Source organism: Staurois parvus, unplaced genomic scaffold (genome assembly GCF_062004578.1).
Source record: "Staurois parvus isolate SC_StPar_1 unplaced genomic scaffold, SC_StPar_1.0 ptg001058l, whole genome shotgun sequence".
Classification (NCBI taxonomy): Eukaryota; Metazoa; Chordata; class Amphibia; order Anura; family Ranidae; genus Staurois; species Staurois parvus.
The window spans coordinates 1,766,204-1,793,779 of NW_028318854.1; the positions used below are offsets into that span (position 1 = coordinate 1,766,204).

The following is a 27,576-nucleotide window of genomic DNA, read 5'->3' on the forward strand; positions in this document are numbered from 1 at the left end:
CATGCTGAAGGAGACTTATCAGTGGACTTGGAGGACTTCTGGGGCCAGGGTTGCTTGGTGCCAACTGTGGGGGCCTTAAAGGGATTGGAGGCCCTTGGCTGCAGAGCAGGAAGGGCGAAAAATAGGTTTATGTGCCGTAAACGTTGGCCCCCAACTTTCAACGAGGTTCCTTCCCCTTCTTGGCGTGAAGGAAGGAAGGTAGTCTTGCCTCCAGTAAGGTTCTTGATGATGTCATCCAGGGTAGCTCCAAAAAGTCGGTCGCCCAGAAAGGGCAGGTCTGCCAGAGCATTCTTGGAGGTCTGGCCTGCCAATCAACACTTGAGCCAAAGGACCCGCCAGAGCACAACGGTCAAGATGGACAGTTTGGAAAGAATCATCAAGGGCGGCGTCACAAATATATTTTAAGTCCTGGACCAACTGGTCTGCTAGCTCCACATATGCTTGGGGTAACTGACTAGAAGTCAAGCCTTGTCGTAGAGCCTTGGCCCATTCCGTCAGTGTCTGGGAGACCAAGGCCGTAGCCAACACTGGCCTAAGTGCCGATCTGGCGACCGTGAACAGTGAACGGGCCACCACCTGCGCCCTGCAGTCCGCAGGGTCCTTAAATGAGGGGGGATTCCTCCACAGGAATCAACGTGGTCTTGTTAAGCCTGGAGATGGGAGGATCAACCACCGGCGGAGGTGTCCACTTCTTCAGCAGGGTCTCCTCAAAGGGATAACGCACTGCAAAGTGTTTGAGAAGCACAGACGCTTCGGCCTACTCCAATCCCTATAAACAAATCTGTCAAAATAGTCAGGGTAAAAAAAAAACCTTAACAGTCCGAACTGGCTTGTGCGTACCAAAAGGAACAGGTGCCACATCAGCTGACCTGGCAGGGTTCTCAATCTTTAGCGTTTCACGCACCGAATCAATAAGTCCTGGTACCAATGCCTTTTCCTGTGTGGCAACAGAGGCAGAGGACCTGTCCTCCTCTTTCGAGGAAGCAGGGGATGCGTCCTCAGAATCCGCTGTAAAATGCAGAACCCACGGCGGCAGGATCTGGTTCGGTCTTAGAATTGTCCCAGGATGGCAGGGGGAGTTTTTTGCTCACCTTGCGACCAACTGCCGCTTCCACACGTGACACAAACGCCTCCAAGACGGCAGACAATGCATCTAGGGGGACCGAGGGACCTCCAGAGGGGGCCCCGGAGGTGCGGCATGCTCCTGAGCTTCCATGGGACCAGTCCCCCAACTAGACACCGCCGCAAGAAGGGGACCCAGATGCTCCCAGTATAGAAGACCACCCCAGTAGAGAGAAAGAAGAAAGACAGACCTCCAGGGAGAACTACCGCCAGGAGCTGCCATGGTGCCCACATGTCCCGTAGTCTGTCTCGCACAGTGTGTGTTGAGCACTGCATCCACAAGCCTGAGGTGCCTGAGGGTATCCCTGCCGCAGGCTATTAAAAAATGACTGTCAAAGACCTCCCCCTGCTGGTATCCATCGGTTGATAGCCACGCAGCGCAGCGCACCCCCTCCCCCCCCCAAAAAAAACAACTGGCTGCCGGACGAAAATCTCCAGAAAAATGGCCACTGTTTCTGGCACTAGAGGATGGAAAACCTCCAAGAAAATGGCCGCTACGACTACAACAACATGGGCCTTGGTCATCCCAGCCACATGCGACACGCTCTGCACCCCCCCCAATTCAGGCAGGCCTGCAAACCATAATGGACACCATCCCCCACAGCAAGACAAGGGTCAGACTGGGGTGACCACTGGATCTAAATTATCCAGCCGTTGCCCAGCCCGAGCTGGGCGACTGTTGGTAGAAGATCTCTGCAGAAACACAAAAGTCCAGGAAAAAAAGAAAAGGAACAGTTGTGGAACTACAAGTCCCAGCAAAACTTCACATTCATACTCCTGAGACATTAGGCAGAAAAGACTGGAGACCTATAGCAGAGAGGGGATTTTATACCCAGAGAGGACTGCCCAGAGGAGGTGCCAAGTCTTTTTTTTCTGCCTAGTGTCCTACTCCTGTAGGTTTGGGCTATAAAACCCTGCTTCGTTAAGGGTAAAGAAGAAGCCGCTGAGTCCGTCAATGAACATAAGAGAAATAGGCAATATATTTCCCTGACTTCCATAGTGCAGAGGGTGGAATCATCCTGCTCCTAGACAACAGCTCTGGCAATGCAGAGTAGCCCAAAACTTGCAAGAAGACACAACAGTATAGCACAAGATCCTCTACTCGTGGAATGTGGGCTACTCAGCATTCTGAGATCTGCCTAGAAGAAGGATGGCGTTTCCCTCATCTACACACTGCAGGAGGAAGTCAGGGTAAGTGAACTATTTGTCCCCCACAGGTACTTTTATATACGGTAACATTTTAGGGAAGAAGCCAACTTCAGTAAGTGGACCCTGCCTCTGAGGGTTTTCATACACTTTAAGACAGTTACAGAAATGGGAAACTGTATAAAAAAAAGATTATTTGAGAAAGACTGTACATCTAATGATGATGGGAAAGTGTATAGCTGAAGACTACTTAGGAAAAAGCCGCATCTTTGCATCTGCTGCCCACGGGCACTGGCCTTCCAGTAAATCTGGTCGTGCCCACAGTATTCTGTTTTAAACAAAGCATTCTATTTATCTTTAAAATATTTAAGAAGCTATTCAGCATTTCCAGTTGATGGTGTGAAAATGGTTACCCTGTTTAATAACTGGGGTGTAATTTGCTGATAAGAAAAGACAGGCAGTTGAAGAATTGAAGGGAGGAAGTCATCATTGGTGTCGATATGAAAAAGAAACAATTTTCTCGTTTAAGACATTGAACTATAAAGTCAGTGGTAAATTAGCAGGCATCCTATCTGTGGATAACGGGAGTCCTGGGTTCAATACACATCAGGAACACTGTCTGCACAGGCACCAGATATCCAATGTAGCAGAGATGCCAACACATCTCTACTACACAGTATAAATTTTAGTTAAATCTTAGACTGTAGTAAGGACTTTAGGCGCTAAAAGTGAATACCCCTATATAGTCTGCAAAGCTGTGCAGTGTACATTAGCTATAGATACAGGAAATCAGTCATTTTTACCAATATCAAGTGCATAATTGAGCCTAGAAGGAAAGCACATTACTACATTAGACTACATTGTATTACTGTGCTAGTACCTGGTGTGTGTGACAATGTCAGTGAGGGCCCCTCCTTCTAGGAACTCCATAACCACCCACAGCTCATCCCCCACCAAGTAGCTGTTGTACATTTCCACCACATTTTCATGCTGGTAATCTCGCATTATCACCACCTGCGGAGAACAAGAAATTGTTAATGCTACATATGAGGCTGTATATGAAACATCGGTTAACAAAGGAAGCAGTCTTTCCATATTTACTAACAAATGGTTGTGTATTGGGTAAACAAATGGTCACAATACACATAAACTGAACTGAAAATACATGAGAAACATACATGTAAGCGTTTGGTGGCAATAATCCACTTACAATGAACTCAATATACATATACAGTAAGCATTATGCATAAACACACTCACAATTAGGCTTTACGCTTTTCTTACGCAAACCTGACCTGGCATACAAAGTAAAGTGGTTGTAATCTTTTACAAATACTCAAGGAAGGGACTGGCCTCAGGTGACACCTACAGATGAAACAAATCCTTCTACATAAGTTGTACCTGTCTATCTGCACTCTTCTCTTCATGTGTCCAAAGTGCTGAATGTATAACGCTTGTCTGAGGGTTCAGGAAAAAGGGGGCAGAGAGCTGAAATTAAACACTGCAGAGCTCAATGAGGAGAGCTCTGAGAGCTGATTGGAGGTAAGGGACACACCCACCTTCACACAACACACAGTAAAAGAGCTGAAGCTGTTAATCTGCTAGAGGTCCCTCCCCAACACCATTTTTCTCTTGGTGTCAGGAAAATGCTATCAGCATGAAGCACTTCTGATACGGAGGAGCAAGGTAGCATACAGAAATTACACTTAGTACTCTGGATTCAGACAAGTACACACTAGAACAGTGGTCTCCAAACTGTGGCTTGGGGGTTAGATGCCGTCCCTTGCATGCCTTTACCTGGCCCTTGGGGCACTTTACCTCCCCTTGATACGAGACACTATTCCTCCCACTAACATCAACAAAGGGGCATAATTCCTGCTACCGACATAGCGAACGGGCACTATTCCTTCTACTGACACCAATGATGGGGCACTATTTCTCCCACTGACACCAACAATGGGGCACAACTCCTACTGACACCAATGATGGTGCACTTTTTCTCCCACTGACACCAACAATGGTGTGCTATTCCTCCCCCTAATACCAAAGATGCATTGTCTATTCCCACTGACGCCAGGACCATTTCTATTCCCAATGTCCACAGTCCGGCCTCCCTAAAGTCTGAAGACCAGAAAACTGGCCCTTTCTTCAGCAAGTTTGGAGATCCCTGCTCTAGAGGGATAAGCTTTGTTCATATTTCATCTGAGGTTTACAACCAGTTTAAAGTATATATAGAGTAAAATTGTTTTTTTCTTCGGGTAAGAATACACCTGTCCGGTTTTCAGCCCATTATGTCCTATTCGGGAGATAAGAGGAAATTCCTAAAAAATGAAGGGAAATGCTCTTTAGGCCCCATTCATAGTGTTTTGTAGAGCAAAGCTTGAAGGTCCAAAACACTCTGCCAATTTGGTACCTTGATTTGGCAGATTGGTGCTTTTCTAAGCTCTTTTTCCCCATTATAAATTAGTTGAAACACGCAAATCACACGTTTTTCTGCTAAGTACAGTGACCTCCCCACCAAGAATGACCAAATATTGTCAGGAAATAAAAAAAAAAAAGCAATTTTAGCCAGTAATACCAAGATAGATGGAGGAGATAGTGTCTCTTTTCGATCCCGAGACTGTTACCCGGACGGTGAGGGAGCACCCCACCTTTACGATCATCAGGACTCCTGTTACAAGTCCCAAGCAAGCAAGTTGAGGGGCATGGGACTGGATTGACACTTTATGATCTCCCTCCCTGGTTGCAACCTGTGTATTAATTTGCTTAATCAGGGGGTCCCTTTACAGCCTACCTAATGGCCCCTGCCCCCCTCTCACCCCCTCGAAGAAAATAATAAAGCCATATGTTATGCCTACAAATATGCACAAACCATTATTAATGGCAGCATGAACCCAGTATTTTCATGTCCTCCTGCTCTCTCTACTTCTTCCATTTGGAAATATTACATCACTGTGGTGGACGCCATGAAGAATGTCATTCATTCCATCATTGTTTAGAGAACAGAAAGCACCAGAGAACACAGTGCAAACCAGAAAGGAAATGAGAATAACCCAGAAAGCAAAAACACATAGTAACAAATGATGTCACAGATATTTTTCTGCACTGGGTAATACAAAATGTCTGAGCGCCAAAACACTTGAAATTGCTGTAACAAAACACGCAATATATATATTTATTACACACATACATATACACACACACATATATATTTATTACACACACAGCATGTATACTAAATATTGAACATGTTACCATTTTTCTAGATAAATATATTTCTGAAGGTGCGATTGACATGATATTTTCACCACATATCAGTAACAACCCATGCAATCCATTCATACAAAGAAACCAAAACAAATAAGTTCAGAAATTAAGTTATGTGAAATAAAATGAAATGAAGTTATGTGTAATAAAATGGAATGACACAAGGAAAACGTATTGAACACCTGAAGAAAGGGAGGTGCAAAAAGGCATGGAAAGCCAAGACACCAGCTGAAATCTATCAGTAATTAGAAAGCAATCCTGCCTCTTGTCAGTGCAAATTAATATCAGCTGGTTCAGTCTCAACTGATTGCCTATAAAAAAGGTGTCTCATTACCAAGGTGTCACATAAGAAATATCTCATGATGGGTAAAAGCAAAGAGCTCTTTCAAGACCTCCGCAACCTTATTGTTGCAAAACATACTGATGCCATTGGTTACAGAAGGATTTCTAAACGTCTGAATGTTCCAGTGAGCACTGTTGGGGCCATAATCTGGACGTGGAAAGAACATCATTTGACCAAAAACCAGCCACGGCCAGGAGCTCCTCGCAAGATTTCTGACAGAGGAGTGAAAAGAATTATCAGAAGAGTTGTCCAAGAGCCAAAGACCACTTGTGGAGAGCTTCCAAAAGACCTGGAATTAGCAGGTGCAACGGTTTAAAAGAAAACAATAAGTAATGCATTCAACCGCCATGGCCAGTATGCACACTCACCACTCAAGAGTCCATTGCTAAAGAAAAACATGTAGAAGCTCATTTAAAATTTGCGGCACAACATTTAGAGAAGCCTGTGAAATACTGGGAGAATATAACCTGGTCAGATAAGAGCAAAATTTTATATTTTGGATGCCATAATACACACCATTCATGGAGGTCAAATGGTGCTGCACATCACCCCTAAAACACCATACCAACAGTAAAGTTTGGAGGTGGGAACATCATGGTGTGGGGATGTTTTTCAGCATATCATTGAAGGAAGGATGAATGGAAAATGTACCAAGACATTCTTGACAAAAATCTATCATCTACCAGGATGATGAAGATGAAACGAGGGTGGACATTTCAGCAAGACAATGATCCCAAACACAAAGCCAAAGAAACTCTCACTTGGTTTCAAAGAAAGAAAATAAAGCTGTTAGAATGGCCTAGCCAGTCACCTGACTTGAATCCAATAGAAAATCTATGGAAAGAACTAAAGATGAGAATTCATAGAAGAGGCCCACAGAACCTTCAAGGTTTGAAAACAGTTTGTGTGGAAGAATGGGCCAAAAATCACACCTGAGCAATGCATACGCCTATTATCTCCATAAAGAATGTGTCTTGAAGCTGCCATTACCAACAGGATTTTGTACCAAGTATTAAGTAAATTTTAGTTAGCGTGTTCAATACTTCTTCCCTGTGTCATTCCATTTTATTACACATAACTTAAATTCTGAATTTATTTGTTTGGTTTCTTCTATGTATGAATTGCATTGGTTGTTACCAACATGTGGTGAAAACTTCATGCACCTTTAGAAATATATTTACTGAGAAAAATGGTGACGTGTTCAACATTTATTTTACCTGCTGTATATATGTATATAAACACTTACTATGAGACTGTAAGCTCTAACAAGCAGGGCCCTTCTGATTCCTACTGTATGAAATTGTATTGTAAATGTACTGTCTGCCCTCATGTTGTAAAGCGGTGTGCAAACTGTTTGCGCTTTATAAACCCTGCATTATAATAACAATGACTAGAACGTGAAAAAATACGCAGTGCAGTTCTAAACAAATACACTAGGGGTCATTGCTGTCCTAGGCAACATCCAGAACATCAAAACAATTCTAACATCCTAATACAAAATTCATTATTTACATCAGTGCCTCAAATCACCAAGGTGTAATTCCTGACCAAAGGTAAAAGGAAAACTGGGCCTGAGCCAGCCCCTCCTCTGTGACTTGTGGACTCATGTTAGCACCAGTACACAGTGATATTCAATTCAATATTATCCCCTCTCTCCATTCCAAAAAGTGCCCAAATAGCAATTCTGCTGGCACCTGATCTATCTATACTGGAACCTTTGCAGCTCAAAAGAGAAAAAAATTCAGGTACGTATAACCTAATATGATGCCAAGTTTACCTCGATCATCTAAGAAGCACAATTATTCTTTGTGTAGACAGGCTCTAACTCTGTATGAATGCCTGGTTCACACTAGTGTGATTTCAGTCGCACAGAATCACGTAACAATGGAAATCACATGGTTTTTAGTTTTTTTTAATAGTGTCCATTCACATCAATGCAACTCAGCATGGCACAATTTTGGAAAAGGGTTCTGTAGTACTTTGGAGTGATTCCAACATGATTTTGGAGTCATAGAATACACAAACAAAATCCAATACGCAACCAAGTCACACTACATAATTGCATTGTAAGCGGTAAAGTGTATAAAGACTTGCCTCATTAAACAGAAGCTCCCTCCTCTGCTGCTTCCGCAGATCCATCTTCTTGACAGCAACAAGTTTCCCAGAACTCCTGATAGTGGCAATACAAACAATCCCTGTGGAGCCCTCCCCAATTTTGATGAAGTTATCCAGATAGGACCTGGGATCTCCAGGGTCCACCACCATCTGCAGTGCTGCTCTGAACTGCTCATGTGACACCCGCTGAGGCTCTCTCTGTGGCGATCGAGGCTGTGCAGGGTGCTGTGGCTGCTGTGGGGGGCGAGAAAGTTGTGGGTCAGAGCTGTGCTGGGAGAGGCTGGCCTGAGATGGTTTCTCTGGAGGCTTAGGCTTGGTCTGGCCTGGCTGTGGCCGAGAAGAGCCTCTGTTTGCAGGGTTTTTAGGGTCAAGGGGTACAGTGGAACGGGAATCCTGGATCTAGGGAAAAAGAGAACAAAGAATTATTAAAATATATATCAAGAATAAAAAAAAAAAAAAATTATATATATAATCTGCTTTTAGAGTAATGACTGTAATCTCTAGTCATTAACGCAGAACTCCAGCAATCTTGCAGTTTTACAGGCTGCTCTCCTGTACTGACATTGCTTACTCTGATGTCACTGCATACTATGAGCTTTTCATAATGTGCATTAGAAGCTGCAACAAATCAGATAGAGCCCACCTCATTTCCTGGCTGGAGCACATCTAACATCATCTAACCATTTCCTCCACAGCCTGACTGTCACTGACCTGCCCCTTTCATTCACTGGACTTCAGTTCTTTCAATCATAGAAGGCTCAGCATCTTCATGTTAATACAGCTTGCCTAAAAATGCCCACTCCTCCAGAATTACATCCACCCAACAAGGTGTTCTAAATTTTGCAAAACTCCTCCCAAGATCGTGAGCACTGCTTGCACCATAGCTGAGGACTCTATAGAGAAGAGAACTGAGGCAGGGTGCTCTGATGTTTTCAGGAAGCGATGTTACCAAAGCCCCTGAACTCAACTCAATAAAAGCCTACGTGTCCATGCACACATAGGCTCTTACCACTGTGTAGGAGCAGCACAGGGTAGAAGCAGTTAAATGTATCTCTCTTGAACACAGAAGAATCAAGTTCAGGAGAGGAACATTTTGTCCAAAAAGCCCCAACCACGGCAAAAAACACGTGCAAACACGCCTAAGCGCTAGAGCATTTATTCATTTTAATGTCAAGTACTCTGGCCAATTAAATGTTCAAGCGCTAAATGCGGCAAAACGCAGCTAAACATGGCACCAAGTTTCCAAGTGTTTTGCTGCCAGTAAGGTTAACGTCAAGCAGTTCCAGTATGCATGTAGTCTAATGATTGAATAAGATCCAGGCTCAGACAGATCAATAATTATTTGAGCTTATACCTTTATATCTTTCTTAACTGTGACGGATTTCATTAAACTAATCCTTGAAAAGAAGAGTAAACAGTACAGAAAACAGTACAAGGATTCAGTTCAAAGAATTCCAGATATGGTGTAATTTTACAGTTACATTGGGCTAGCTTGGATCTATGTGACTATGTATATACCATACCTGGCCAATGCTTTTGGAAGCTGGAAATCACTGAAGGAGACACTGCTACTCTAGTGATCTCCACTTGCTTCCAGGTCCCACGCTGAGTGGGGGTCCTTCTGTAATGTGAACACAGGCGGTTGGATGCTCTGGCGCACCATTTAAAGAATGCTTTGCATATTTTGGAATCAATGTAAAGCATTCTGATTACACAAGCTGGAGAGGCGAGGCAGTGAACGGAGCCCATACTGCATGGTCAACCTCCTGTGTTCACAATGCAGCAAGCCAGTCGCTCAGCATGGGACCTGGAAAGCAAGTGCATTTCATTGGAGAATTGGGGTCTACCTTTAGCAATTTCAGCTTCCAGGGGCATTGACCAGGTATGGTATATACAAAGTTACACTGGTCCAAGCTGGACCAATGTAACTATGTAAAAATATACCATAACTGGAATTCTTCTTCAAGTCAAGACTATTTTAGGGAATATGTTATGTTGGGGTTAGGGTCAGGAATTAGGCTGACTTGTTTAAATTCTAAGGTTAATGTTAGGTTTTAAAATGGTTGTAAAGGCAGAATGTTTTTTACCTTCATGTAATCTATGCATGAAGGTATAAAACCTTCTAAGTGCAGCTTCCCTTCAGCTGCCCTCATACTTACCTGAGCCCAATGCAGTAACGTGCACGAGAGCTGAGGCTTTCCCGGCTCTCTCATTTCTCACTGGCTTAAAGACTGCAGCAGGAGCCATTGGCTCCTGCTGTTGTCAATAAAAGCCAGTGAGGAGAGAGCAGGGGGCGGGGCCGAGACATGCTCTGTGTGTCTTATAGACATTAAGTGGCGGCTTGGGAGCAAGCCTGCAGCAGTGTCTCCATCGAAAGCATCTTGCTATGGTGGGCAGGAAGAGGATCAAGGATACTTTGTGCAAAACCATTGCAAAGAGCAGGTAAGTAAGACATATTTGTTATATAAAAAACAAAATAAGCTTTGGAATCACTTTAACCACTTGCCCTCCTGAGGATTTACCCCCCCCCCCCCCTTCCTGACAAGGCCATTGTTTGCATTACGGTGCTGTTACTTTAACGGACAACTGGACGGTCATGCAATGCTGCACCCAAACTAAATTTATGTCCTTTTTTCCCCATGAATTGAGCTTTCTTTCTGTGGCATTTGATTGTCTGTGCGTTTAATATTTGCGGTATAAAAAAAAAAAGAAAAAAAAAGGACCTACAATTTTGGGAAATAAAACAATATTTTGACTTTTTGCTATTAAACACGTCTAGTAAAAATTAAAAAAATAAATAAATAAAATTCACCATAAATTTAGGCCAAAATGTATTCTGCTACGTGTTTGCTAATAAAAAAACCCAATACGTGTAAATTAATTGGTTTATGTGAAAGTTATAATGTCTGTATACTGGAATTTTATTTTTTTTTAAATTAGTAATGTCGGCAATCAGCGACTTATAGCGGGACTGCTGCGAGCATTCTGACACTGGGTGGCAAATGACTAGCTGCCACTGACATCTCCAGTGACACCAATACAGTGATCAGTGCTTATAAAAAGCACTGACACTGTACTAATGACACTGGGAAGGAAGGGGTTAACTTTTGAGTGATCAAGGGTTAACTGTGTACGTGTTGTTTTACTACATGTGCTGTTATACTAGGGAGGCATGCTGTTTTGTATTCCTCTGCTTTGAAGAGAAATACAAAACAGCATGTCCTTGCTGGCAGGAGAGACCTATTGTTTACACACAGGTCTCTCCCCTGTCAGCTTTGCACAGTGATCGCCGGGTGCCAGTGGGGAATCTCCGGCCGGGACCCGATGATTGACACACCTAGCCACCAACGGCGGTGTGGGTAGGATGGCTTGCGCTCCCTACCCAAAAATGTAAATCTCATATATATACACACATGATTTTGCGCAGCCCTGCTTCCCTGTCGCAGTACTTCTACTATAGGGGCAGTTGGGAAGCGGTTAAAAAGGTAGGGTTAAGTGTTGAAAGAAAAAGATTAAATGTTATGGGTCCACCTTAGGGTTCAGGTTAGGTGATAGGGTCAGGTTACGGATTCAGGCAGGGAAGGCTTTATGGGTAAAGAGAATTTTTTATGTAAATGGCAGAACGTTCTTGCGCTATCAACACTAAGAACTAGCAGACTGTGCCCCAGAAAAAACTACAAAAAAAAAAAATCCAAAACACGTGCTGTTTATTTTTGGCTCAAGGGCAGAAGCACCAGGGTTTCATCAGCAAGTACACCAGGAAGAACATGCACACAACAAACACATAATGCCACTGATGTGGTATGATGCCCAGTAAGGCAATCAAGTGCTAACCACTGAGCCACAATTCCTGTCAGCTGGGTTTACGTGATAAGGGACATCCTTTATGTGACATCCCATGCTCACGGTTACAGTATTTAGCAATAAGTGGGTAGGAAAAGACAGATAAGAGAATTGTACAAGGGCCACAATGACCTGCAGAGATAAAAGATTTTTTGAAAAAACCCTTTTCTACTCTGGACCATTCAAAGGTATAGAGGGGACCTTGGAAACCAAACAGAAGTGCGTATTCCACTTTATCTTTCCTTTCCAGAGGGAAAATAAAAATAGTAGACTTCACGCTGCTAATTAACAAGCTTCTTCTGGTCATGCTGACCCCAGTTCTACGAACAAGCTTCGCATTCAGGTCTCAAAACAGAGACATGTGCTTGTCAGATGTAATTTCAATGTGGCTTGCATTTGGAACTCGTGAACAAAACTTGCACGTTACATTGCAAACACAAGCTGCTCTCTTCTGAAAATGTTTGCTGCTTGGCTGTCATGCTGATCAAATGGCTTCAATTCTCTCAGATTTAATGGCAGATCAGGCTCACAAATGCTGTACGCTTGCTCTAGATCAGGGGTCTCCAAACTTCCAAAACAATGGGCCATTTTACTGCCCTTCAAACTTTAGACGGGCTGGACTGTGGCCAGCGGGAGTAGAAAAACACCCTGGCATTGGTGGGAGTAAACAATACCATAGATACGGTGGTCAGTGGGAGGAATAGTGTCCCATCATTGGTGTCAGTGGGAGGAACAGCGCCCCATCATTGGTGTCAGTGGGAGGAACAGCGCCCCATCATTGGAGTCAGTGGGAAGAATAGTGCCTCATGTCAGTGGAAGGAATAGTGCCTCAAGGGCCGAATAAAGGCAGGCAAAGGGCCACATCTGTCCCACAGGCCGCAGTTTGAAGACCCCTGTTCTATTTCAATAATTCAAAGAGTAGTTGAAAAAAAAAACAAAAAAAAACAAAAAAAAAATTTTGAAAAAGCCAGGAAAACATGTTTTCAGGAGAAGGTAACCGATGGCAGGTACCATATTTGGTTTTCACCTTAAAAGGAAAAGCATTTAGACAATTGTTTACCAGAACGTAATCTTAACAGTGTATTACTTTTAACCACTTCAATACCGGGCACTTTTACCCCCCATCCTGCCCAGGCTAATTTTTAGATTTCAGCGCTCTCACACTTTGAATGACTATTGCGAGGTCATGCAACATTGTAGCCAAACTAAATTTGTATCATTTTGTTCATACAACTAGAGCTTCCTTTTGGTCGTATTTAATCAACACTAGGTTTTTTTTTGCTAAATAAATGAAATAAGACTGAAAATTTAGGGAAAAAAAACAAGTTTTTCTTTGTTTCTGTTATAAAATGTTGCAAATAAATAATTGTTCTTCATAAATTTAGGCCAAAATGTTTACTGCTACATTTCTTTGGTGAAAATAACCCAAATCAGTGTATATTATTATATTATTTAGTCTGTAGGAAAGAGAGTCCGCAAACTATGGTACATATCTGAAAATTGATCAATCCTCATGTAGTGACGGCTTATCTCATTTCTTGAGGCCCAAAAATGTCAGGACAATACAGATATCCCCCAAAATACCCTTTTTTGGAAAGTAGACAGTCTGAGGTATAACGAGTGTTTGTTATTAATTTTTTGGAAAATTGAGAAATTATTATTTATTTACATACTGTCACAAACGCCGTACAGCATCATCATAACTGGTTTGGCGGTAGTCAGGGACACTGACTGGTGAAAATACGAAAAAAAGAAAGTATATTTTTTAAAATTTTTTATTAAATGGTTTCTTTTTTTTTTTAAAGAACACAAGAACAAAGTGTGTTTTTTTGTAACACACTTTGACCAGAGTAATATGATGGTACCATAGTAACATTGTACTACTCTGGGGAAGTGATCAATGTATTTATTTATTTTTTTAAACACATTATGATTGCTATAAGCAAGCATTTTACTGAATGAAATTGACCGATTGTTTTGTTGTGATAAGCTGTGATTGGCCACAGCTAAACACATGACACAAATGGGCTATGATTGGCCCAGTCTGTACCATGTGATCACTCTGACCAATCACAGCTAGCAACACAACTGTATACAATGGATGGCATGAAAGGAAACTATCCATTGTTTACAACTGTCATTTGATCTGCTGTGATTGGTCACAGCAGTCACGTGGTAACAGCAATGGGCCGGTACACAGACTCGATGGGAACAGACTAAGCACTTTCAGCAGCCCAAGGAATCACATACAGAGTATGCAGCCTCTTTATTTTTAATCCTGGCCTATGTTTCAGTTTAAGCAGGAGCCATGACCGCTGCTCCAGGTTTACCATTTCATGCTGGCTCCCTTAACTTGTCGCATCCCAAGGACCTAACCTTGCATGCAGGGGTTTGAGCTGTATTTCCCAGTACGTAGTGCATCAATAGAAACACACAGCCCAGTAGCCTGGGATGGCAAGGCACTACACCGTTCCTCCCTCCTTCAAACTAACAGGCTGACTGAAGACTGCAATGTCAGCTGTTAATACTTTGATGTAAACACCAAGAATTCAGGGAAGCAGAACTGACAGATCAGAAGGCAGCAGCATTAAAAGCTGTAAACTGTAAGTGCTGTGGTAAGACGTTTACCAAATAATTTACTGGGGAATGTTTAGGTTATTGTGCTTAAAGTGGTTTTAAAGTCTGAATTATTTTCTACCTTAAAGCATACTCTGCATTGAGGTAAAAAATGCCCCTATATTTGTCCTACTCCCCCCAAAATCCCTAAACACTGTCACAGCTCTAGCACTGCATCGGCTGCAGCACCACTCCTCTTACTAACTAGTCTCACAGTAGATACTGCTGTCAGTCAAACACTTCTGAGGAGGGAGTGGGGACATAACCTACTAGCACTGCATGTGTCAATGGATGCTCACAGCGCATGTGCATGGGTGCCTCCCTAGCTTTCTGAGAAGGAATCTAGAGGAAAGAGAAGCAGACAGTGCCGGCGGGGGACTGCCAAAAAGGAGGTAAGACACTGTCCTGTGCAATATTGTTTCACAGAGTGGATAAGTATAAAATATTTGTACTTTTAACAAAAATAATATCATTTAGTATCAATTTAATGTGCAGAGATAAAATTCTGAAGGTTTAATACTACTTTGATATGAGTGTCTTATTTAATCATGAAGGAACGTCTTTCAGAGATTTGTGCATTACCTCATCACTTCAAGTAGCTTTCTGAATGATGGTGAAATACAATTACTAAATAAGCCAGGGAGCGTAAGCATGATTTATCTAGGTGTTTTTCCTAAAGCTGACCTAAACCCATAATACAGTTTGATCTTCCTTGCGTTCTCGTACTGCTCCCTATGCAACTGTGCCATTGTGCTCCCTGTAATAATCATTTGATAGAAGGAACTGGCACCCTTCTTGTTTAAGCCACTTGATACTTTCAGGTCCAGGCTGTACCCGGGTGGAATCTGTGTTAGATAGAGGCTTTACCAGGTAACAGCCAATCAATGTCCTTGCCCTATACAGATACTACCACTGGCTTTGGCTTTCAATCATTGGGAAGAAAGCACACCTTTTGTGTATGGAGAGAACCCAGTCCTACCACCAAGTGTGTATTTTGAGGGTATTACTGGTATTTTTGCTTAGAAAGCAGTAATTGAGTTACATGTCAATGTATTTTATGTCTGATTCTGCAGCAATTCGATTCTTGCCTGTAGTAGTAAGAAAGCTACAGAGAAAAAACTTGAATCATGGTTGTGGGGAAACACTGTACTTCTGGTGAAAGTCATTGTGATAAAGAAGCCATGCAATGTTTACAGTTCCCTATAAAATGGCCTCATGTTAGCAAGCAATGTTATCATTTCAAGCATCACATGCAATCAGTCTAACCAGCCTGATAGAACAATGAAGTTTCCTTTCAGGACTAATACAAAGTAACAAAAACATTTTTAAAGCTGAATTCCAATACTGCCTACATACAAGGGACACGTGTATTCTTACTTAAAGTGTAAACTGTATTCCCCACCTTTTCCTTAATTTTACATCAGCATGTACAGTGGGGATCGAAAGTTTGGGCACCCCAGCTAAAAATTTGTATTAATGTGCATAAAGAAGCCAAGGAAAGATGGAAAAATTTACAAAAGGCATCAAATTACAGATTAGACATTCTTATAATATGTCAACAAAAGTTAGATTTTATTTCCATCATTTACACTTTCAAAATAACAGAAAACAAAAAAATGGCGTCTGCAAAAGTTTGGGCACCCTGCAGAGTTAATATCTTGTACTGCCCCCTCTGTCAAGTAGCACAGCTTGTAAACGCTTTTTGTAGCCAGCCAAGAGTCTTTCAATTCTTGTTTGAGGTATCTTTGCCCATTCTTCCTTACATAAGTCTTCCAGTTCTTTGAGATTTCTGGGCTGTCTATCACGCACTGCTCTTTTAAGGTCTATCCATAGATTTTCAATTATGTTGAGGTCAGGAGATTGTGAAGGCCATGGCAAAACCTTCAGTTTACACCTCTTGATGTAATCCCCCGTGGATTTCGAGGCGTGTTTAGGATCATTATCCATTTGTAGAAGCCATCCTCTCTTTAACTTCAGCTTTTTCACAGATGGCATCAAGTTACCATCCAATATTTGCTGAAATTTTATTGAATCCATTTTTCCTTCTACTCGTGAGATGTTCCCTGTGACACTGGCTGCAACACAACCCCAAAGCATGATTGATCCAACCCCATGCTTAACAGTTGGACAGAGGTTCTTTTCATTCAATTCTGTGCCCCTTCTTCTCCAAACGTACCTTTGCTCATTCCGGCCAAAAAGTTCCATTTTAACCTCATCGGTCCACAGAACTTGTTTCCAAAATGCATCAGGCTTGTCTATATGTTCATTTGCAAAGTTCAAACGATGCTTTTTGTGGTGAGGACGTAGAAGAGGTTTTCTTCTGATGACTCTTCCATAAAGACCATATTTGTACAAGTATCTCTTTATAGTGGAATAGTGTACCACAACTCCAGTGTCTGCCAGATCTTTCTGGAGGGATCGTGCAGTCAAACGTGGGTTTTGAATTGTTTTTCTCACAATCCTGCGAGCTGTTCTGTCTGATATTTTTCTTGGTCTTCCAGATCTTGCTTTAACTTCCACTGTTCCTGATGACTGCCATTTCTTAATTACATTCCGAACAGAGGATATTGACATCTGAAAACGCTTTGCTATCTTCTTATAGCCTTCTCCAGCTTTGTGAGCGTCAACTATTTTCAGTTTCAGTTTTCTAGACAACTGCTTAGAAGAACCCATGGTGCTGATTGTTGGGGCAAGGTCAGATGAGTCTGGGCATTTAAAACCTTTGAGATTGACATCACCTGGTCTTCCCAGACGATGATTGAGAACAATCCATGACACTGGCAGGTCTCAGCTTGGCAAAGGGGGCAGTGCATGCTATAAATTCTGCAGGGTGCTCAAACGTTTGCAGACACCATTTTTTTGTTTTCTGTTATTTTGAAAGTGTAAATGATGGAAATAAAATCTAACTTTTGTTGACATATAAGAATGTCTAATCTGTAATTTGGAGGTTTTTCCATCTTTCCTTGGCTTCTTTATGCACATTAATACAAATTTTTAGCTGGGGTGCCCAAACTTTCGATCCCCACTGTATCTCTGCATGTTAATGTGAATCTCATCTTTAAATCTTGGTGTAGTTCGTGTATTTCTTCCAGATTTTTGCTGCAATCCAGTGTGAAAGGTTTCCATATTGAAGGAGTTTCCTGTAACAAAGACCAGCCACTGCTGCTCTCATCTTGTGCAGGGTGACCAGTCTTGTATCTGCCCCTCTCCTAGTTTTCTGCAGGCAGCCTGTAATAGGATGATCTGCTGGCTTCCATCCCACAGGTTGGCTCTGTGCACAGTCTATGTGTAGACCAGTGATGATGTCATTGCTATTTTTATAAGGCAATTATCTGTGTTTTCAAAGGCATTTGTCACACACAAAGTGGATTGATATCCTTGTTGGCTACTGGGGAATATATTTATACCAAAGCGTGTGTGCCTTTGTATATTCAGCTTTAATTTATTTAGAAGATAACTGATCAGGTTTATAACGTATATTCATGTACACAAAAAACTTTGCAAAACAGATTACTGATACATATAGTACTTATATTGTATTTAAAGCAAAACTCTAGACAGATATGAAAAACACAATTCCACTTTCTATTTACAACTAAATAATTAAATGGGGGGAGGGGGGATCTTTGTATTCTGACAGTGGGGAGCTACTAAAATGCAGTGATCACTGTTGCTAGCTATAGCCAGTGGTAATGATCAATTGGGAAAAACCCAACAAGCTGGTTGTACAGAAGTTGATCAATAGATCGATAGAGACTTGTGTACAACCAGCCTGCCCATATACGGACCGAAATATGTCCGGTCCCTGCTGGACCAACCAAGTTTCTTTCCATGTATGGCTGACGTAAAGCTGGCCATACCCGAAAATATTTTTTTGTTCAGCCTATGGGCTGAATGAGGAAAAAAAATGTAACAGATTTCTCCATCCACTTTAAACATCGCAGACAGACAAATCCCCCACTGAGAGCATTGTATTCTCACATCCAGCCTCGGCGACTATCAGAATACAGTGGGTGCTGCCAAACAGTGGCTGTAGCTGATTGACTAAAGTCACTGTTCAGCCATGAATAATATTCCCATCTCCTTCAATTCTGAGATCAAAGCATGTTAGGCAGTAGGGTGAAAACAGGGCCTGCTTGAATTCTGGCCCATTTGTCAAAAAAAGGCAAAATGCAATCAGTGTATGGCCAGCTTTGGAAAGGTAACAGCAGGTGTATCACAGTGACCACTCTTCTAAATTACCCTACTCTATTCAAAACTAAAAGACAAAGCTTTGGCTATACACTTTACAGAGAAATTATAATGGTTTTAGGACAGTTATATTTAAAAAAAAGTAATGCTTCCTTAACATAACTCAACATGGTTCCTAGATTTTCTGAGCTCCAGTAACAAACGTTTTAACAAATGAAATCACACATAACTTTACAACTATTAAAGCTGAACTCTAGGAATCATCTGTATTGCAACCTAGCACAATGTAAGTATGCTTAGCTCATATCTGTTGCTTCGCTGGGAAATCTGAAAATCACTGTAACAGTCATAGCTACTACTAGCTACAGTCTTGCAGGTCCTGCTGGGGTTCTGTGCAAGAAGATTCCTGTCTGCATACGGATCACAGGGGGTCACCTGCTCGGCACTGGCACCATTCATAGGATACCTTGTATATCTTTGAATCAATGCAAGATGTTTCCTGATTGAACGAGGTGGAGAGGAGGGGTGGCAACATCAAGATTTTCACCTCGTCTAATCAGAGAACAGTGTTGTGTTCATTGCATTCATTAAAAAAAACAAAAACCCAAAATGTTCTATGAATAACTGCAGTGCCAAGCAAGAGACCCTGTGGTTTATAGGTAGAGGGCAATCTGCTGGCACATAACCCCAGTAGAACCCAAGAGATTGCAGCTTTCAATTTGGTAGTGCTGACTACTACAGTGATTTTCAGCTTTATCAACAGCCCAACAGGCATAAGATATTTATACTTACATTGCACCAAATCCATACTTACCTTGTGCCAAGCTCGACCAATTTAAGTAGGTAATACAGATCATTCCTGGAGGTCAACTTTAGCGGAATCAAAAAAAAAAAGAAAGAAAGATAAATGCACTGCAGCCCCAAAGTAATTACCCAGGCTGGCATGCTTTACAATTTTAGGAACACCCTCCTAAGTAAAACCCACTCACCTGCTGTGATGACCTGTTTGGGTCAGTGTCTGCACGCGGATAAGTGTTAAAAGGCCTTGCTGCCTGTTGTGTTGGCTTCCCCATTCCCTCAGGAGACTGGTTATTTGGGGTATGCATACTGGGCCCGGAGAGTGGTCTTTTGTCCCTAGGTGACTGAGGGCTACTCTGTCCTCCTCCAGTGTAAGCGGATTTTGGCCTTCTTTCTTCTTTTTCTCTCCTGACCACCCTATCTGCTGGTTCACTATAGTCACCATCTGCCACTTTGTGGCGATCTCGCTTTCCATCCATCCTCTCATTATGGCGGACAGATCTGTTCTCTGAAGGCTTAGGATAGTCAGGTGGTGGAGGCCTGTGTTTGATGCTTGGTTCCTGTCCCCGAGGTTGCTGCGGAGCAGGTTTCTGTTCTTCCCTTGGCCTATCCCTTCCATGCTCTGTCCTGCTCCTTTCTGGTAGTCTTCCGCCATTGTCACGTGGTTGTCTCATACGGCCGTCAGTCACACCATTTTCCACAGGAGTACGCGGTTCTCTAGGTGGGCAAGGAGGAGACTCTCTGCGTAAGGAGTTAGAGCGACACACTGACATCATCTCAAACTCATCCAGCAGCCATGCCAAGGAGCCATCTCGCGACAGCTTGTTCCCACGTACGATAGTCTGGGGGGGCAGAAATTACAGATCAGACACCCTTGAAAAAGTATATATAAGTTAAATAAGATTCCACCACAGAGAGTGATGGTAATTCACATAGAACAAAATCAACTAGAAAAAAAAATGTACTGAACCTTTTTTTACAGACTAGTTTTTCTACATAGTGCTTGCTTAAAACATCCATGTGTAAGTGCTACTGAACATTTCACAGACATACACTCTATTGCCAAAAGTATTGGGACGCCTGCCTTTATAGGCACATGAACTTTAATGGCATCCCAGTCTTAGTCCATAGAGATCAATATTGAGCTGGCCCTGGGAATGCTGTCCACAAGGTTTAGGAGTGTGTCTATGGGAATGTTTGACCATTCTTCCAGAAGCGCATTTGTGAGGTCAGGCACTGATGTCGGATGAGAAGTCCTGGCTCACAGTCTCCGCTCTAATTCATTGCAAAGGCAATATATCGGGTTGAGGGCAGGCCAGTCAAGTTCCTCCACCCCAAACTCACGAATATATGTCTTTATGGACCTTGCTTTGTACACTGATGTGCAGTCATGTTGTTGGAAAAGGAAGGGGCCATCCCCAAACTCTTCCCACAAATTTGAGAGCATGAAATTGGCAAAATGTCTTGGTATGCTGACGCCTTAAGAGTTCCCTTCACTGGGACTAAGGGGCCAAGCCTGACCCCTGAAAAACAACCCCACACCATAATCAACCCTCCACCAAACTTTACACTTGGCACAATGCAGTCAGGCAAGTACCGTTCTCCTGGCAACTGCCAAACCCAGACACATCCATCAGACTGCCAGACAGGGAAGCGTGGTTCTCCAGAGAACATGTCTCCACTGCTCTAGAGTCCAGTGGCAGCTTGCTCTACACCATTGCATCCAACGCTTTGCATTGAACTTGGTGATGTAAGGCTTGGATGCAGCTGCTCAGCCATGGAAACCCATTCCATGAAGCTCTCTATGCACTTGTTATAATACCACTAACAGTTGGCCGTGGAATATTTAGTAGGAAGGAAATTTCACGGATGGACTTATTGCACAGGTGGCAACCTATCACGATACCATGCCTGAATTCACTGAGCTCCATTCTTTCGAAAAAGGTTTGTAGAATCAGTCTGCATGCCTAGTTGCTTGATTTTATAAACCTGCAGCCATGGAGGTAAAACATTGGAACACCTGAATCCAATGATTTGGAGGGGTGTCCCAATACTTTTGGCAATATAGTGTACAAAAGTACTTAATTCTACATATAAAATAAGATATTCCACATCTGCCGTGCAGCCCAGCAAAAACTTTTTTTGTTTTGTTTTGGAAAAAGTGGAGATGAATTAGAACACCTGTCAGTTTTTATTGCTGTTTGTGCCCTGGTTAGGGAGATCCCCCTCTCTATTTGTCCTGTTTACCATTATCATTGAAAGTGAAAGTAAAAGAAAAATCCCAAAATTTGGCTTGTCCCCAGAAAGGTAATAGAGGGGAAATCTTCAAATGTGGACACTAGTTCTGTTGACTTGGGGAACCCCAAGAGATTCCCTTAATTTGCAGGGATTTTCTCTCACTTCCTATATTGGCTATGGGAAAGGAAGTGACGGTAAATGTCCCCATTGGGTCAAAGAGGGCTAAAAATAAACTGACAAGGGTAATAAACTTACTCTATCTAAAATGAAAAAAAAAAAAAAGTTTTCCCATAGTTCTACTTTAATATAAAGATAAGGGGAGATAGGAGAGAAAAGCACTGGTCTCCTCTGGGGGTTACTCACATGACCAAATGGGGAGGCATTTGATCACATGATCTCACCTTAAAGGAAAAATCTGGGCGCTACCAATACCTGTTTTTCAATGTTTTGGGCTCCTGGGCTATCATTGGACCAAAGCTTCCATACCTAGTGATTCAGTAACAATCATATAGCTAGTGAAGTCTGGTAAACCTGAACTCTTTTACCAAACATAACCATAAGATGATGAAACTATTCTGGTCAAAATAAATCACTAATGTCTAGGCATTTGGTGACACAATATTCAGTAAGGCTTTTAAAATTCAGTAATTCGTTAATTGAAAAATTAGAAGCTGTACACTATTATATCTCCTGAAAATATACAAAAAAATGCTTTTTAGTGGTACAGTCCAAGACCCAGGAGGGCAACCCTTTAGTATATACACACCTTTTGTGGACCACGATTGATGGCTGTGATGCATGCTGGGTCTACTAAGGGTTTGGGTCTTTTGGCTGACTCCTCGATCAGACTCTGCCATTGTCGTGGAAGCCCAGTAAATTTCTGTTCCTGCTCATCGAAACCAGTGTGTACACGATGCTCGAAATTAGAGGGGGCCGAGATCTCTATACGCTTCTTCTTCTTAGCAAACATGGTGACTAGCTGACCTGATTGGGTAATGAAAAAATGAAAGATCAGAATTAAAAGTGTACAGACACAACATTAGCAATACAGTGATACCCCAACTACAGGACACAAAAACCAGATAAATAAAACTCTGGCTTTACACTGTTCTGCTATAACTCGGCTAGATAAGCCCCATAACGCACTTTGCAGCACTGTAAAGGAGACAGATGTGCCCAACAGTACTGCCAGCTTAGGAAAGCTCAGAGTGCCCAGCAGTGGGGAAACATTTCCACATTTGCTCTAAGCGAGCATAATTATTTTGAAGGGAACAAAAGCCAGAATGCCTGCAAACAAGCCTGAACACAGAGTCTTGGCACAGTATGCTTATTTTAAGACTGTTCAAGTGATTATGGGATAAATATTTAACCAGGGCTTTTAAAGAACTACATTAAGCCCTGTCTGCATCTGGATTGAACCATTAACATATCCACAATGCAATTTCTGAAAATCGGTGAACCTTACTGAATTGCATAGGAGCTGTGAAAGACCAATTCCTGTACAAATCACAACAGTCAATGATGGGGGTGAACATAGACATGAAATAGCTTCAAATTCCTAGATTGTAAGCTCGAAACAGCAGGGCCCTCGATCCCCTCATGTTTTGCATTGTATTGGTATTGTTCTGTCACATGTTCTGTCCCCCTCTGTAATGTACAGCGCTGAGCGAACTAGTGGCGCTTTATAAATACTGTATAATAATAATAATAATAAAATGACTTCCAATGATCTTAAAGCGGAGCCTTGTGAATGGTCCTGCAGTCTTCTGGGACCGGTCATTTGTCCTAGATGGAGCGGGGGGTTTGGGGATGTGGAGGAGAACTTCCGAAAACCTAAGCCAGGGGTCACCAAACTTTCTAAACAAAGGGCCAGTTTATTGTCCTTCAGACTTTAGGGGGTCCAGACTGTAGCCAGTGGGAGTGGAAATTTTCCTGGAATTGGTGGTAGTAAACACTGCCACATTGGTATAAAGGAGAGGAATTGTGCCCCATAATTGGTATCATTGGGAGGAAGAGTGCCCCATTATTGGTATCAGTGGGAGATATTGTGCCCCATAGTTGATGTCAGTTGGCAGAATTGTGTCTCATATCAATAGGAAAAAATAGTGTCCCAAGGGCCGGATAAAGTAAAGCAAAGGGCCTCATCCGGCCCCTGGGCCGCAGTTTGGAGACCACTGACCTAGGTGATCGCAGCAGAAGTGGGAACGGGTACCTGTCAAAATCCCCCCGCTCCTCAAAGATGCCAATCCTTAACAGGGAGCGGGGGACGAGGCCTTAAAGCGAACTTCCCCTTTTGGGTGGAGAGCCACTTTAATGAAGGCAACACAGACAACATATTAGTCAAGGGTTCTTGTTTACAAAATCAGCTAATTGTAATGTCAGGAGCCTTTCCAGCTTCAGAAACAGATAACAAGTGTCTTCAGAGATCTTAAAAGCTCTTCCACTTGAAGCTTTAAAAAACTTTTTTTGTTTGGACCAAAAGTCTGGCAAGTTTTCGTGACACCAAGAGAAAAATGGTGACGGGAGGGACCTCCAGCAGATTGACAGCCTTGGCTCTGTTTCTGTGAGCTGTGTGGAGGGGGTGTGTATCTTCCCTCCAATCAGCTCTCAGAACTCTCCTCACTGAGCTCTGCAAAGTGTAACTTCAACTCCCCATCCCCTTTTCTCTGAACTCTCAGACACACTTTATAAGTGTAGCACTTTGAATGGTTGTAACGAAGAGAAGACTGCAGATAGACAAGTACAACTTATGTAGGATGATTTGTGTCATTTCTGTGTATCACCTGAGGCCAGTCACTTCACTGGGTACATGTAAGGGTTTACAACCATTCTTAGGACAATTGCATCAGAAGAATTGTATGGGATGCTCTTGCTGACCGCTTGGTGAAATTCTAGTCCCCTGGTCATAATGTTGCTCCTCTAGTTTCAGTACTTATGAGTCAATGCCCCCCCCCGGATTGTTTGATGGTTTCTCATGTAAGGCCGAGAACCATTGAGGCAAGAGGGGGACAGTGGGGGGCAGTGTTGTTTTTGGCACCTGTATCGGTACTTATTTTAATATCGGCCAAAGGTTGATAGGGGTGTTTTCGGTCAAAACACTTTGGCCACCGAAAGTTTGGTGCAACCCCTAGTTGTACCTCTTCACTCGGGTATCCAAAACTAGGGATGCACCGATATATTGGCGGAAGAAACTAGCGCTATTGGCATATAAGAAAAAAGGTGCCGATAATGGCGCCAATACATGCAAAGTCGCGACTCATAGACATTCATGCAAAGTCGCGTCTCATCGACTTTCATGCAAAGTCGCCCTCTAGCGACTTCAATGCAACATCGCGTCTCACAGACTTTCATGCAAAGTCGCATCTCATAGACTTTCATGCAGTCGAGTCCACATAGACTTCAATGCAAAAACGCCCCCTAATGACTTCAATGTAAAATTGCCAACCACATTAATTAAATAAAAGTTATTTTTGTAATAAATTTAAAAAAAAACACATTTTCGGTTTCGACACCAGAATTTTCATTTCGGTGCACCACTATCCAAAACTAAATAAAGTTTGGGCTATACATAAACTTTAAGTTGCCCTATTAAGGCTATTTATTCACCTTAGAATCTCACCTGTAAATGCCAATTCCACAAAAAAACAGATATTTCAAGTTCAGATGTTATTTTCGTAAGCTGAAACACTGAAGTTGATTTGCAAAATGAAAACAGGTTGTTCACTATGCTATAAAAGAATGTAAAGCCAGGTGTACACAGAATTTTTTCTGTTTATCCAGCGAGTTGCACAAAAAATACAAAACAAAAAATTTATTTTGGAAAAAAAACCCCAAAAAAACAAACAAAAACAAAAAAAAAAATGGACAGATTTCAGCATCAACACAAGCGATGTTGATGCAGGGATGTTTTCCAGTGAGACCTTTAATTCTGAGAGGGGGATTCTCCCCCAACCAGAGAACACTGATCAGTGCTTGCAGTCATTGGCTACTATTCCAGCATGCCCGTTAGACAGGCTTCTAATTGACTGGACTAGTGAATAAGGTGAAGCTGTATTCAGGCTGAAAAAAAATCTTTTTTTTTTTTTTTTTTTTTACTTGGACGGGTTTACATTTTTTTACTTGGACACGTTTACATTTTTTTACTTGGACACGTTTACATTTTTTTACTTGGACACGTTTACATTTTTTTACTTGGACACGTTTACATTTTTTTACTTGGACACGTTTACATTTTTTTACTTGGACACGTTTACATTTTTTTACTTGGACACGTTTACATTTTCAAAGAAAAAAAAAAGAAACACACAAGGCCATATAAAGTAAATTGCGGGTGTACTTCCATGCTCAGGATCCACACCTGTCATGTACAGCTGATCACGGTAATATATGACAGTATGTTGTATGTGAGTTTGCACCACTACGTGCACAAATCCATGCAACAGCAAGGGTGTGCAATCCTGGACGCAGATAGTCTGTGTCCAGGGGCATACAGGTCTAATGAGTGGCAGTGAAAGGAGCTATAGTCATCATTATGGCTATCACAAATGTATATCTATAGTACAGAAATATGCCCACAATTTGTGTTATTTGACCTCAAGCTCCTGTCTGCATTAGATCTAGTAAACACAATGATGTGCTTTACAAATATGCATTGTGCTCTGCTTCTTAGGCAGAGAAGGGCAGTCTGGTCACATGACATGTCAAAATCAAGAGACTGGCCTTTCCTCCAATCACAGAGTTCTCTCTACAGCACTATTCAACTACATAAGGGCTCGTTCACACTAGGCTGTTTTGCCAACGCTTGCCAAACGCCCCTATAGCGTTTGGCAAGCGTTGGTCCGGTGTTTGCGGAGCGTTTTTAACGCTCGGCAAACGCTCCGCAAACGCCCGCGGTTTAGCGGAGGTTGCTAGGCGTTTGCCGAGCGTTAATAACGCCCCACAAACGCCTATAATGCATTTGAGTGGTGTTACCGCTCCGCAAACGCCCCGCAACCGCGTCGCAACCGCACCGCAAACGCCGGCCGGGCGTTTGCGGAGCGGCACCATAGACGAGAATAGGAGGCTTCAAAGCCTCCTGACTCGACCAGAGGCGTCCGTTTTGCTGCGACGCAACGCGACGCAAACGCTCCTGTTAGAACAGCACCATGTGCTGTAATGTGCAGAGTTGGCAGAGGCGTTTGGGAAGCGGTAAAAACGCTTCCCAAACGCCTCTCTGCCGCCTGCACACAAGGCTAGTGTGAACGTAGCCTAAGAAAGCCCAGGTTTTTACAAAAGTCACCTGTATTTAATGAATGGGATGTGAAATGCATACTGCAGTGTGGCGTAATACCGTGGTATGTAGTGGAAAGGACACAGTGAGATAAGCTCTTCATTTTAACTTGACCCTTCAGATTCACTTTACTATGTGGGTGAACAGCCTCTATTCCCTTAGTACAGGGGTAGGCAACCTGTGGCTCCCTAGCTGTTGTGGAACTACATTTCCCATTAGGCGTTGCAAAAATTACAAAACTGACAGTTACAGCTATGACTTGCAGAGGCATTATGGAACTTGTAGTCCTGCGGCTCTCAGGTTACCTACCCCTGCCTTAGTAAATCAACCCAGCAACTTCTTAAATGTGTTGTGGTCCTCCCCCCCCCCCCCCTACTGGCACCACACCCCTATCTCATTTTTAATGAATAGTTCATTTAAACCAATAGACAAGCAAGTGTCAATTGTTTAAAACCCTTCCTACTATCTACAGATTGCACACTTTAAGAAGGTATATATAACCAAAAGGAACAAACGCTATATCTTGTTACAAGTTATTGTAATCTCATGTTATTGCCTAAATCTCTACATGTGTGACGTTTGGAAGATGACAAACATCAAAAACATTTTCTTATATAATCCAAGTGGT

General features: G+C 42.5%; 1 protein-coding gene across 2 annotated transcripts in view; it reads right to left on the reverse strand.

The window, feature by feature from the left end:
- Window positions 1–27,576, reverse strand: part of PAK4 (p21 (RAC1) activated kinase 4) — a 112,794-nt gene that overhangs the window by 20,349 nt on the left and 64,869 nt on the right. For both annotated transcript variants that reach the window (XM_089658231.1, XM_089658230.1), the window contains exons 2-5: window positions 22,446–22,663; window positions 19,633–20,283; window positions 7,973–8,392; window positions 3,149–3,282 (exon numbers count right to left, since the gene is read on the reverse strand). In XM_089658231.1, coding sequence (XP_089514357.1) covers window positions 3,149–3,282; window positions 7,973–8,392; window positions 19,633–20,283; window positions 22,446–22,649 — 1,409 coding nt within the window. In that variant the 5' untranslated portion in view covers window positions 22,650–22,663. The remainder of the gene's footprint in view (window positions 1–3,148; window positions 3,283–7,972; window positions 8,393–19,632; window positions 20,284–22,445; window positions 22,664–27,576) is intronic.